Here is a 13,628-nt window from a genome sequence, read left to right as displayed (position 1 = left end):
GAACATGTAGACTGCAGCCAGAAACTCCTGAATGCTCAGATGAACAAAGCAGTAGACTGTTTTCTTGAAGATCACACTCTCCTCCTTTTGAAGATCTCTGTACAAACTCCTGAGTGCACCGAGGCCTCGTTGACATCAAGACCACAGCGCTGCAGGTCTTCTTTGTAGAACATGATGTGTCCTTTCTCCAGATGTTCAAACGCCAGCCTCCCCAGCTTCAGAAGAAGCTCCCTGTCAGCCTCCGTCAGCTGCTGTGGACTCGTCTCATGTCCCTCTTCATACTTCTGCTTCTTCCTCTTGGTCTGGACCAGCAGGAAGTGTGAGTACATGTCAGTGAGGGTCTGGGGCAGCTCTCCTCTCTGCTCTGTGGTCAACATGTGGTCCAGAACTGCAGCAGTGATCCAGCAGAAGACTGGGATCAGACACATGATGTGGAGGCTCCTGGAGCTCTTGATGTGAGAGATGATTCTGCTGGACAGGTCTTCATCACTCCATCTCCTCCTGAAGTACTCCTCCTTCTGGGCGTCAGTGAAGCCTCGTACTTCTGTTACCCTGTCCACACACTCAGGAGGGATCTGATTGGCCGCTGCAGGTCTGGAAGTTATCCAGACGAGAGCCGAGGGAAGCAGCTTCCCCCTGATGAGGTTTGTCAGCAGCACGTTGACTGAGGACTGCTGAGAGACATCAGACACAACCTCATTGTTTCTGAAGTCCAGAGAAAGTCTGGTTTCATCCAGGCCGTCAAAGATGAGCAGCACTTTGCAGACAGCCAGCTGCTCTGCTGTGACCTTCTGTAAGGTTGGATGGAAAACATGGAGCAGCCTGAGAAGACTGTACTGCTCACCTTTGATCAGGTTCAGCTCCCTGAAGGAGAGCGGGACCACCAGACTGACATCTTGGTTTCCCAAACCCTCGGCCCAGTCCAGAGTGAACTTCTGCACTGAGAAGCTTTTTCCAACTCCAGCGACTCCGTTGGTCAGGACCGCTCTGATGAGAGTCTGTTGGTCAGGTGAGGCTTTAAAGATGTCCTGGCACTTGATTGGAGTGTCATGGAGGGTCTCCTTCTTGGAAGCTGTCTCCAGCTGCCTCACCTCATGTTGGGTATTAACCTCTTCACTCTGGCCTTGTGTGATGAAGAGCTCAGTGAAGATGCTGTTGAGGAGGGTTTCACTTTGATCAGTTCCTTCAGTCACACGTTCACATCTCCTCCTCAGACTGAGCCTGTGTTCATCTAGAACCTCCTGCAGACCACGTTCTGCTGGAAGAGAAGGAAACAGGAGAGAATCAGAAAATGCTTTTGATAATATAACAATAAAACTAACAAAACAGACTGAGTTAACCTGTTGAGCCCTGAGCCTGTTTTTCAGGTCTCAGGCTCGAAAATGACATTCCCAGAACAAATGACCATATCTTCCCTTCTGAAAGGGTTACATTAAGAATCTTTTTTTCTCAAAGCAATGATAAACCTGTGAGTTGGATGTAGAAAAGTCAGAATCAATATAGAGGTTTTTTATTTAAAGAAAATTCAGATTGAACATAGTAAAAAACTGCAAATTAAAGTGTCCGTCCAGAAATTATTTTTTACTTATAGTGAAAACTAACCTTGGATGATGGTAAGGTAGACTAAAAGCTTTAGGAATCCAAAGCATAACATATAATAACAAGGTATATGCAAGAATCCTGAGGTCAAATGTAATACCTTTTAAGACCTTTTTTAAGACCCTTTCCATACATTTTTAAGACCTCATCGCAACTTTGAGTTCTAACCGGTTACATTGGCAACACACTTTACCTCACATTTACTATATTGATTGTAAGATAGCAAAACTAAACAGAGTGCAGACAGACTACTGAAGCCTCCTCTCCACATGAACTTCAACCTCTCTGTGAAGGTCAGGTTTAATGCAGTATGCTGCTTCTGTACTCTGTGCTCTTTCATTCCAGTAAAACTCCTCAGAAACCATTAGAAACCAGTATTTGACCAATAAACAAAACAATTGACAAAACTTTGAACTATGAAATATGTTAAACTTGGGTGAGCTTCAGCAGGGTAGTGCCATGTAGGAGCTCCCTCACAAATACCCAGGGGTTAAATTGGGCCGGGGCTGTCCGGGGTTAAGCCCTGGCACATAGGACGAGGCTCTGACGTCATCACCCTCACACATTTGTCATATGTTTACAAAAAACGATATATATGTTAAGACTTTTCTCGTTCTTAATATAGACTATATTTAGGGTCGATATGTGTTGACTTTACTTTAAAATAGCAGATCTCTGTGACCGGATATAGTTTGGCTTAGACCCCGGCCCCACGAGGGCGCATACGGTAAAACGCATACGCAAGCACAAAAAAGGCTTCCGTTCACACGCATTCGATTCATTAACGTGTCCGTTCACACTAGACCACTGGAAATGCTGGAAACGATGTAGTACATATGTCAGGCCTGTAAGTGGCGCTGCTTCCGCCCGAAATACACCAAAAGCAGCGAAGAAGACCCCGGAGCATGGTTGCCATGGTTGCCCTTCTGTTTATTCTCCGCGGTGGACGGCGTGTTCTCCTGCTGTATATCTCAGGTAGTCCACCAGCAGATGAAAAACGCCCACCTCTCCGCCTCTTCCAAGGAACGAGGGGACCGTGCGGCAGAGTTTCCGTAAAAAAAATTTCCGCCGGTCAACATGTCCGTTAAAGTTTAAATCTTCAGTACAAAATTAGAAAAGTGCCGGTCAGAGGTCTTCTTTGTTATTTATTGAGCTTTAAAACAAATTGATAACGACTCTGTTCTCTGTATAATAATATTTAATAAACGGTGCCTGCCTCTCTTTTCCTCCCCCTCTTCTGACAGCCCAGCAGCAGCAGGAGACGTGGGGAGAGGGAGGCGGGGCTATTTCATCGTTATCAGAAAATGATCATATATAGGGCTTACATACGGAGCCGTTGGACCCCCAGAGCGTTGCGTATGCCGGTCTACCCACCTTGGGACCCGTTATCGTTACCGTAGTCGTTTAGTGCCCCCCCCACAGAGCGGAGCAAGGCAACGAAACTTAAAATAAGAAGCAGCATTTTACGGCGCGCTATGCATGGGGCCGCCTTGGGGGGGGTTTCCCGACATGTCGTTTCAGTAAATTAAAGGGTGTTTCATGTTATCGTTGCTGTGGACCTTCTTAATACCTTGGAACATTCAGTTTAATACTTTTTAATAGCCTTAATTTTCGCTAATTTGATTTATCAACTTTTAATACTTTTTAAGACACCGCGGACACCCTGATTTTACATTAAATGTTGTTCTTAGTGACTTGAATTATTGGCTACCTCATATTCTGTGTTAAGCTAAAAATGCTGTAAAAGAATCTGTTCAGAACAGGCCACCTGCTGCACCTTTTAATTCTTCATTGTCCATTGTGATACTGCACTTTATGTACTTACGTTTCAAAGGCTTGTAAGCTACAGTTGGCACTGTTTCAATAAATGAAACAAATTTTCTCACCACATCTTTTGAGTCATTTTGTCCAGCATTTGCAAGCTGTAGACTCTCTGTCTAGTCAGAGCCATATATTGTATAATTGATGCTTTCAGTTTTCAGTTGAATGAATTCAATCCAAGTCAATGGAACACTCACAAGATGTCACCAAAATCACACTGTCCCTTTAAAATCTTTCAGAAAATGATGTAAGTGTATCGAATTATATCGAATCGTATCGTTGGCTTAATATCGTGATATATATCATATCGTGAGCTCAATATCGTGTATCGTATCGTATCATGAGATTAGTGTATCGCTACAGCCCTAATAGGTACGCTCCTCTGCAATTATTATTATCCCTCAATCGAGTTAGCTATTCGGCTCGCTAACGTTAGCTTAAATAAACGTAACATGCAACATTAGCCTAATCTAAAATGCTCTACTACGGCGTACCTGTCATGTGGCTCGTCAGCGCAGACTCTCGCATCGTTATTTTTGCAAACTTTTCAGGAGGCTACTCGTGGGCTTGACCTTCGTCTTAGCCATGGCTTGTATTTGTCTTCTGCTAGCCAACGCTTGTTGAAACTGCAACCTCCTGGCACACTGTCAGTATTTTCAAGCATTTTCAAGCATTTTCAAGGATTTCAAGCACCCGTACGAACCCTGTAAGAGTATTAAAAACTTGAAAAATATTCCTCTAAGGTACATTTAGAACAGATACAAAATGTGCGATTAATCGCGATTAACTATGGACAATCATACGATTAATCGCGATTAAATATTTTAATCGACTGACAGCCCTAGTTTTTTTACCACTAAAATACAGCAACAAATCTTTGATTAATGTCGTTTATAACTGGGATATTATTATTATTATGAACTTTGTCTGTACAAAGTAGCCTGTCCAGGAAATATGCCCAAATCAACAAAAACTGCGAGCCGGCAGGCAAGACGCTCCGCTTCTGAAATGCTTCTGAAACGCGCCCGGTAGGGTATGACAACGGAGGAGGCCGGACCAAAACCGTGGCGCAGCCGTAACGCGCAGCAGACGGACCCGGTGGAATCTAGGGGTAACAAGTAAAATGTAATTGAAACAATTGATTTTAAAAATTACCGGTACCGGGGGGGGCGATGTAGAACAGGTTACATTTTAATTTTAATTAATTATAAAAAATTAGAGCCAATAGAATCCAAGGGGAATTTCCACATAGACCTTACCATTGAGAAATGAGAGCTATGTGCACGCAGTTTTGCATGAGAGCGAACCTATCTCTCGCTCTGACATCTGGAAACTTAAAACTAGGTTTATTGCTGATGGATTATCAGAAATCATTTCAAAGGGACACAAACACATTGGATTAACCTATGGATTAACATTCAGCAGCGTTTTTATTGTTTTAATGCCATTGAAGACCACTTTTGACCAGACAACGACCAAGGTAAGCCATTTTGCCGTTTTTAGCTACCTAGCGCCACATGTTTTGATGTCTGTTCTTGGTAATATCTTTGCGAGTTCTAAGAGTGATGATGTATGTACCTATCGATTCTGTGTCTTCTCACGATGCTAGTCGATATGTTGGATGTGCAGTTAGGATAGGTAATAAGGGTGTTATGAGTGAGTTTCTGTGCAGTAATGCGTTAGCTTTTTTCGGCTCGTGGCTAATTCAAAGGCTGAGCGTTAGCTTTGTGGGTTAAAAAAAAGAAAAAAAAAAGATCAGTTAGCTGAGTTTCTTCCCGTTACATGGATATAAAACATTCATAGTTTATTAAATATTAAGAAGCCCTCAGACGCTGTTTCCTGCAGATGACACGTTTTTCCCCCCGGTACCGGGGGGGCGGTGTAGAACAGGTTAAATGTTTTATAAACATTTTATTGTCTATGCTCTTCAACAGAATACCTAATAAAAAAACAAATGAACCAGGAAGAGGAATAAGACGCTGCATGAGTTCGGCCTCTTACCTCGTACAGAGCTGGTCTGACTGGCTGTCTGCAGGCCAGCTCTGGTTCTGGGTCTTTCTCCACACTGGGGACAGGAGGGGTCTCCTGATGGAGGGCGCTGCTCCCAGTATGAGGTGATGCACTGTCTGCAGAACCAGTGTCCACAGCTGGTAGAGACTGGATCCTTCAGGACGTCCTGACACAGAGCACAGCTGGACAGCTGCTCCTCCACAGGAACACCACTCTTCCTCTTCCCTCTGTGGAGATGAACACATCCTTTACAGCACTTTACTTCAGAGGGGCTGGTTCTCACCAAAGGTACAACAAGGGGGCAAATTCTAGTTTGATATTTAAAAAAAGGTCTATATAATATATACCATTGCAGTGTTTCCCCTAGGATGGAGTCATAGCAGCTGTGCTAAGGCACGTGGGCCCAGCATAATTTGAGCGAGGGGCGCGTGGAATTTTTTTGTGTGTGCGAAGTGCGCCCCGCCAATTTGTTTCTATTTGTCAGCACAAGAAAGGCTCTTGAGGCCTAGTACCAGGGCCGGTTCTAGACAATTTGCTGCCCTAGGTGAGATTTTAGGCGACATTTTATGTGTAAAGAATAAATGAAAAATCTTTACAAAAGACAAATACACTGCAAAAACAGAAACTTATTGACATAGGTAATAGACGTCAAAATGGCTTCAAATGCATTCAGTATTGTATGCACCTCTGAACCTCAAGCACCTCGGTCACAAGGCAAAGACGTGGCTCCTACAGCTCTACAATGAGTGCTTAACAACACACAAGCTCCCTAACATCTGGAAGAAAGCCCACATTATAGCACTGCTGAAACCTGGGAAAGATCCATCCGCTCCCAAGAACTTCAGACCAATCTCACTTTTGAGCCACACCTACAAACTCTTTGAACGTCTGATCCTCAACAGAATTGGTGTCTTTGTTGACGAACACCTCATCCCTGAACAAGCAGGTTTCCGCACTGGCAAGTCGACAACTAGCCAAGTACTCAACCTCACCCAGTACATCGAAGACGGATATGAGGAAGGGATGGTAACTGGTGCTGTGTTTGTCGACCTCTCCGCTGCCTATGACACAGTCAACCACAGACGTCTCCTCAGTAAGATCCTGGAGACCACAAGAGACACCCGCCTGACAGAGCTGATTGAAAGCATGCTTGAAAATAGGCACTTCTTCGTTGAGCTAGGAGGAAAGAAAAGCAGGTGGCGAAGACTCAGGAATGGCCTCCCACAGGGAAGTGTGCTTGCACCACTTCTCTTTAACATCTACACCAACGACCAACCAAAAAGTGTAGACACCCGCCGCTTCATCTAAGCAGACGATCTTGGCATACGTGCACAAGCCACTGATTTCAAAATTGTGGAAGACAGACTCTCTAACGCTCTGGCAGAGCTAACACCTTACTATGAAGAGAACCACCTACGTGCAAACCCATCTAAGACACAGGTGTGTGCCTTCCACCTGAGAAACCGTGAAGCCAAGCGCCAACTGAAGGTCAGCTGGTCAGGAACCTCCCTTGAACACTGTGAGCACCCAGTCTACCTAGGGGTAACCCTGGACAGATGCCTCTCTTTTAAGACCCACACTGAGAAGACCAAGTGCAAAGTGAGTGCGAGGAATAACATCATCCGCAAGCTCACTGACACGACCTGGGGTGCAAACCCACAGACTCCGAAGTCAACCGCACTAGCCCTCTGCTACTCAGCTGCCGAGTATGCCTGCCTAGTATGGGAACGAGCTGCCCATGCCAAGAAGCTGGAACCCGCCCTCAATACTAGCTGCCGCATTATCACAGGCTGCCTGAAATCAACACCTACAGACCGTCTGTACATCCTGGCAGGCATAGCCCCACCAGAGATACGACGAAATGCAGCAAAAAAAGAAAGAGCGCCAACAACAGTCTACTGACCAAAGACATCCTCTCTTTGGCCATGTGCCAGCCAAAAGCCGCTTTAAATCCAGGAAAAGTTTCCTGAAGAGCGTCCCACCCCTCGGAACACCGAGCACAAGCAGTGAAAGAGTCACTCGGTGGGAAGAAAGACTTGACAACCTCCCATCAGCAACAACAATGGAGCTAAAGGCGAGCGAGGCACTGCCCCCTGGAGCAGACACCAACTACGCAGTGTGGAAATGCCTAAACAGAATAAGATCTGGTGTTGGACGTGCAAAAGCCACTCTCGCCAAATGGGGATACCTAAATGACGGGGAAGTTGTGTGTGACTGCGGCATTCAACCACAAACCATGCAACACCTCCTGATATGCCCCCTGCTGGAGCAACCCTGCACAACATCGGACTTGGCAGAGTTTAATGAGAAGGGACAGCAATGTGTTCAGCTGTAGCTGAACCACATCTAACCAAGCCCTGTAACTGACTGCCTTGTGGACACGATAAGAAGAAGTATTGTACGAACATGTTTGAATTGGGGGGTGGACGTCACATCTTCTAGTGGGAAGTGGAAGATTTTTTTTTTACATTTTACAGTAAAATGCTTCAATCTGGTGCACTTTGAGCACACAATTACTAGAGACCTGATCTAGGGGGCACAACTCTAAAACACCCACATGAAAAAGATCGGTTTACATTTTAAAAATCAAATAAGTATATGAACATAACCAATAACCTACCATAGCCAATAACAAATAAATGTAGCTTATTTTATTTTTGTTGTTCATTCATATCTTATTTTACCAGTTAACAATTATTTATTTATGCATATTTTTGTATCTCTCCAATTTTAAACGATATTTTTGGTTAACTGTCCTATAGTATACATCGGAATGATTTCAAACCTGTTTTTATTTATCCTAATAATTATAAAGGAGTGCCTTGGAAATATGTGTTTACATAAATTGTGGTCAAAACGTTTGAGACCCACTGAGATAACTTAGACTAAAGTGAGGTATCTAAATACTCAGAGTCCTTAACCTCACTGAGTCTCTCAGTCTGACAGGAGAGCTCTCCTCCACCCTGGTTGTAGAAACATCTACTTCTTATATCCGTTAACGCAGCTCGCACCAGATTCTAATAACAACAGCTCCGGTACCGGTGCGCCCTCTCCCTTGCTCGCTCTCTCGCTCGCACTTTGGCTGTGAGCCCACTGTACAGGGGCAAATTAAACGTGTAACCGGGGGGAAAAGGGCGTTACATTTACTTAATTATGAATGTTGTTACATCAAGGCCGAACCTTTGGATGAGCGCCAACGGTCAAAAATGTTTTTTCCCTCCCAGAGCTACCAGCGCAGCACCCCCCAGATCTGGCGCCCTAGGCGAACGCCTATGTCGCCAGTAACACAAATACTAAAAATCCACATAAGAAACAATCAAAAATGAAAAAGGGTCGCCACTTATTATTATTTTAAAGAAAAGTAAAGAAAAAAAATATATATATATATATATATTTTTTTTGGGTACCTGGCTGGCGCCCCCTAGCAGCGGCGCTCATATTTCAGCTGCGCCGCCACTATTTGTATATAGGGGAAACACTGCCTTGTGATCAGGTAGATAGCTTACAATTCACATGATCATAAAACCAGAGAGCATCCTGTCTGGATTCATGACCCAGAGGAGCACATGTTCGCTGTATCTAAACACACAGCTTTATTAACCTGGTACACTATAAAACAGGGGTGGGCAAACTTTTTCGCTCGGGGGCCACTATGAGTTTTAAAATGTGTCCGACGGGCCGAGCCAGTAGCCGATCGGTGAAAAAATATTTAGCTGTCCACTCCTCATTATACACTCGGCACTCATTGTTGACTTTTCTTTTCTTTGGTACACTCATTGTTACAGATGCAGGTTCAAAGGTGAACTATTGCGTCATCGTTTGCGTCATGACGTAACCGTTTACGTGCCTTCTTATGACCCACACAGCGTTTTACATCGCTGATTTTCTCTGCAACACCGCTCACAACAACATCAATAGAGGACTGCGTCTGGTAGTTTTTTATTTTACGAAGCCAGATTAAATTAAAGAACTACTTCTCCAACCTTATACCTTTCTCCAGAGTGCCGTGGTGCATTGTTTATTAATGTGGTTATGCTGCATTACTGCCTGCTGCAGTGCTGCTCGTCTACCAGAGTTTATTCTCCCGTTAACTCGCGGCAGCGGCCGCTGTAAAGTTTTCATTGTCTGACTGTCACACAAGCAGCTGATAAATATCCCCCATCCCCATAAGTGAATGTGTTTTAGTCTGAAAGCTGTTTGGCATCACAACTCTGTTATGAAAGTTTCTCCGGCATTCAACAGGTGATGTTAGCATAGCAACCGAAGCTAATCAGACTATCTTGGCTACTTGTTGCAATCATATTGTGGCATAAGCCGTTTTCCACACGCATATTTTACCGGCGTAGTTTTCGTTATTAAGATAAGATAAGATGAACCTTTATTAATCCCCGAGGGGAAATTCAGTTGTACAGAGCAGCAACAGGGTAAGCGTGAAAAAAACAGTACAGCAAAGATTCACACAGATCAATACATTCTAAAATAAATAATAAATCAAATCAAGGAAAAAATAATAATGATAATAATAAAAGACATGAAAATAGGAGATGAATAAAAATAAGAGTAAAATAACTGTCATCATATATACATATTTGGTCATCCTCTAAGTTATAAAGTGCGGAATAAGTTAAAGTGAAAAGTGATATTTTACTTCTGATGGCCACATGTAGCCCATGTATTGATTCCATCCGATAGCTGCAATAATACAAAACAACAGGAAAGCGTCTGCCTCTTCCCAATGGTCAATAACAGTGAACGGATGGTTATTAAAGTAAGGTCAAATAAACAGAATCACACTAAGCCTGGTTAGTGTTGCCTGACTTTACATAAGTGTTTTTTATAAGTGTGTGGTCGCGTTCTAGTCACTTTGCTCAGCGCTACTGCTTGTTACAACTTGTATTCGCCATGAACTTTTATTGCTCAGGTTAATCTCGACCCCCTCCAATGTAAGCGTGACGTATTTGGTTCTTTGATCTTGCTGGGTTGCCGAGTGGGGCCAGAGAATAGACCAGACTCCAGCAAAGGTCAATTGAGTCTAGAGTGCGCCATCTAGTGGGATCAACTGAAATGCCGGGTATTGCAGGAAAAAGGCAAAACTAATGCGGTCTTTACTATAATTTGGACAATTTTGTACCAATATTCGGCGGGCCGGATTCAAAAGCCCAACGGGCCGTATATGGCCCGCGGACCTTAGTTTGCCCATGCCTGCTATAAACCCAACTTGCATAGAATCTGCTGTGAATTAATAGAAATAAACATATGGAAAGGATGCCTAAATAACAACAGAATGATATTGATTTGTAAAAAGCCTGAGTTAATGTTTTGTCAGCTCTCTCTCCAACACAACGAGCATAACATTTTTTAAATGTTTTTTTTGCTGAATGAAACCGGTTTGATTAAAACTAGGCTAACATTAGCTGCTCCATCAACACTCAGAGTAACTTCATGAAGTCATAAGTACAGCAGTCACTATATTGTTAGCACCACAGACAGTCTCTGGTTTATACAGGAACATGAATAACCCTGATTGAATATGAGCTGCTGTAGAGCTCTGTTCTCCTCTCTGATTCCCCTCAGACCGTCAGAGACCACAGGAGCACAATCTCAACACTGACAGCTTTTTGTAACAGAGCGTCACAGACTTTACACTCAAGTTGAAATGTGTCACGCTGCACGAGTACGCAGGTGACATGAATTTAACATCTTCACTTCCTTCGTGTTGCCAGGCACGGATCTGGGTCTTTGCATTGACTCTACATGTGATTTCACAAAACTCAGTTTTATCTGCTAATGCTAAACACAACCAGCTCACCAGGTTATCACTATTATTAATAAACATCTTAAAAAGACATATCATAAACATGCCCACGTTTTTAAATAATGTTTTGGACAATATATATAGTTTTTAAATCAGAATGTATTAACATTGTTGCTATTTAAAACCATTTTATAAACAGATACAATGATAATATAATTGTATATTGAAATATCCTTAGATAATGTTAGCTTACTCTGCTGCGTTTTCCCTTTACAAACTGCTCACATTATATCATTAAAGAACAGTTTAATATATTAGATTACATACAAACTGGATCCTCTTCAGGTCAGTTTACAGTAGAGACTCTTACTTTGTGTCTGAGGGTCCAGGTTCATTACTGAACCATAGAGGTTCCCCCATAGACCAGTCACTCTTCAGAGACAGACAGCTGGGGACTGAAGATTTGTCCTCTTCCTCATCTTTTAAATCACTCATCTTCTCCAGCCTGAGAACACACACACACACACACACACACACACACACACACACACACACACACACACACACACACACACACACACACACACACACACACACACACACACACACACACACACACACACACACACACACACACACACACACACACACACACACACACACACACACACACACGTTATCATCCAATCATAGCAGACACCATGGAACCCTTTGATCTCTGGGTTTACACACACAGGTGTTTGTAAACATTCAATCACTACTACTTACATTTGATACCTTTATTTAACTCCTTCAGCCTAATTTCAACTGCAGGAACTATTAAAATATCAAACTATTCAGCCTTTTCAGCACATGATGAGAAACTTTACATTTTTTCCAAATATGAACACACACACACTCTCTCACTCACACACACTCTCTCTCACAAACTTTCATAACAGAGTTGCGATGCCAAACACCTTTCAGACTAAAACACATTCACTTATGGGGATGGGGATATTTATCTCTCTCACACACACACACACACACACACACACACACACACACACACACACACACACACACACACACACACACACACACACACACACACACACACACACACACGTTATCATCCAATCATAGCAGACACCATGGAACCCTTTGATCGCTGGGTTTACACACACAGGTGTTTGTAAACATTCAATCACTACTACTTACATTTGATACCTTTATTTAACTCCTTCAGCCTAATTTCAACTGCAGGAACTATTAAAATATCAAACTATTCAGCCTTTTCAGCACATGAGAAACTTTACATTTTTTCCAAATATGAACACACACACACTCTCTCACTCACACACACTCTCTCTCACAAACTTTCATAACAGAGTTGCGATGCCAAACACCTTTCAGACTAAAACACATTCACTTATGGGGATGGGGATATTTAACACACACACACACACACACACACACACACACACACACACACACACACACACACACACACACACACACACACACACACACACACACACACACACACACACACACACACACACACACACACACACACACACACACACACACACACACACACACACACACACACACACACACACACACACACACACACACACACACACGTTATGTAACTGACGAATCAGAAAACAGGAAATAATAAAAGTGTACAACACTTGTAGAAGTCTCATTGGACTCTAGGACGCAGATTGTTAACCAAGAAGTTATTTTCAGACATCCAGTTTGACAGAGTAAATAATAAATGTGTTAAAAAGCAGATCCTGGTGTTAACACTCACCCTGTTGTTCTCCTCCTGACGGGCTGTAAAATGGCGTCTGGCAGTCTGACTTCCTACTTTCACTTTCAACTTCCTTGTCTGTCTGCAGCTCCTCCTCTGAGTCATAACTAGCCTTATCAGCTGAACCAGTTCACACACAGGGACGTTTTAAATAGGATGGAAGTGTGCAGGGATGCTCAAATTCGTGTTCATGCAGCTCCTAAATAATGGTAATACTGATTAAAAATCATTTCTAGGGCAGAACATATTTTAAAAGTGAGAAAAACTATTTTTAAATGGCTTAAAAAGCACAAAGTGAGTTAAGTGCAGTTCCAAGTTTCCCCACAGGAGAGCTCCGACATGAGCACAGTGCATTAACAGTAGAAAATACGAGAAAAAAAGGCAAATCAATGGATTTAAAGTGCGGGGAGGCTCCACACCAGACACAGGTACATTCCTACATCCCCACAATAGTGACACTGATGATTTAAAGTTGGACAGCATGTGGTATTGTGTGTGTGTGTGTGTGTGTGTGTGTGTGTGTGTGTGTGTGTGTATATATATGTATATATTATATATATCCTATTTATTGTTAAATCATGCCCTAACACAAGTGTTTTTAATGCACAAGAGAAGCAAGGTGTTCACTTAGACCAGGGGTCT

General features: G+C 43.0%; 1 protein-coding gene across 1 annotated transcript; it reads right to left on the bottom strand.

Annotated features, from left to right (window-relative positions):
• Positions 1-71: 71 nt before the first annotated feature.
• On the bottom strand, positions 72-11,968 carry LOC307029751 (protein NLRC3-like; the record flags this gene model as incomplete). Its single annotated transcript, XM_079665832.1, has 3 exons — positions 11,556-11,968; positions 5,422-5,657; positions 72-1,258 (listed from the first exon to the last, which is right to left on the bottom strand). The coding sequence occupies exons 1-3, from the start codon at positions 11,678-11,680 to the stop codon at positions 72-74; spliced, it is 1,548 nt and encodes a 515-aa protein (XP_079521958.1). The 5' UTR covers positions 11,681-11,968.
• Between the last annotated feature and the right edge of the window lie 1,660 nt (positions 11,969-13,628).

The sequence above is a fragment of the Notothenia rossii genome (assembly GCF_949606895.1).
Source record: "Notothenia rossii genome assembly, chromosome: 2".
In the NCBI taxonomy this organism is placed as follows: domain Eukaryota; kingdom Metazoa; phylum Chordata; class Actinopteri; order Perciformes; family Nototheniidae; genus Notothenia; species Notothenia rossii.
Note: the sequence above shows the minus strand (reverse complement) of the source record. Positions and strands in the feature narration are given on the sequence as shown.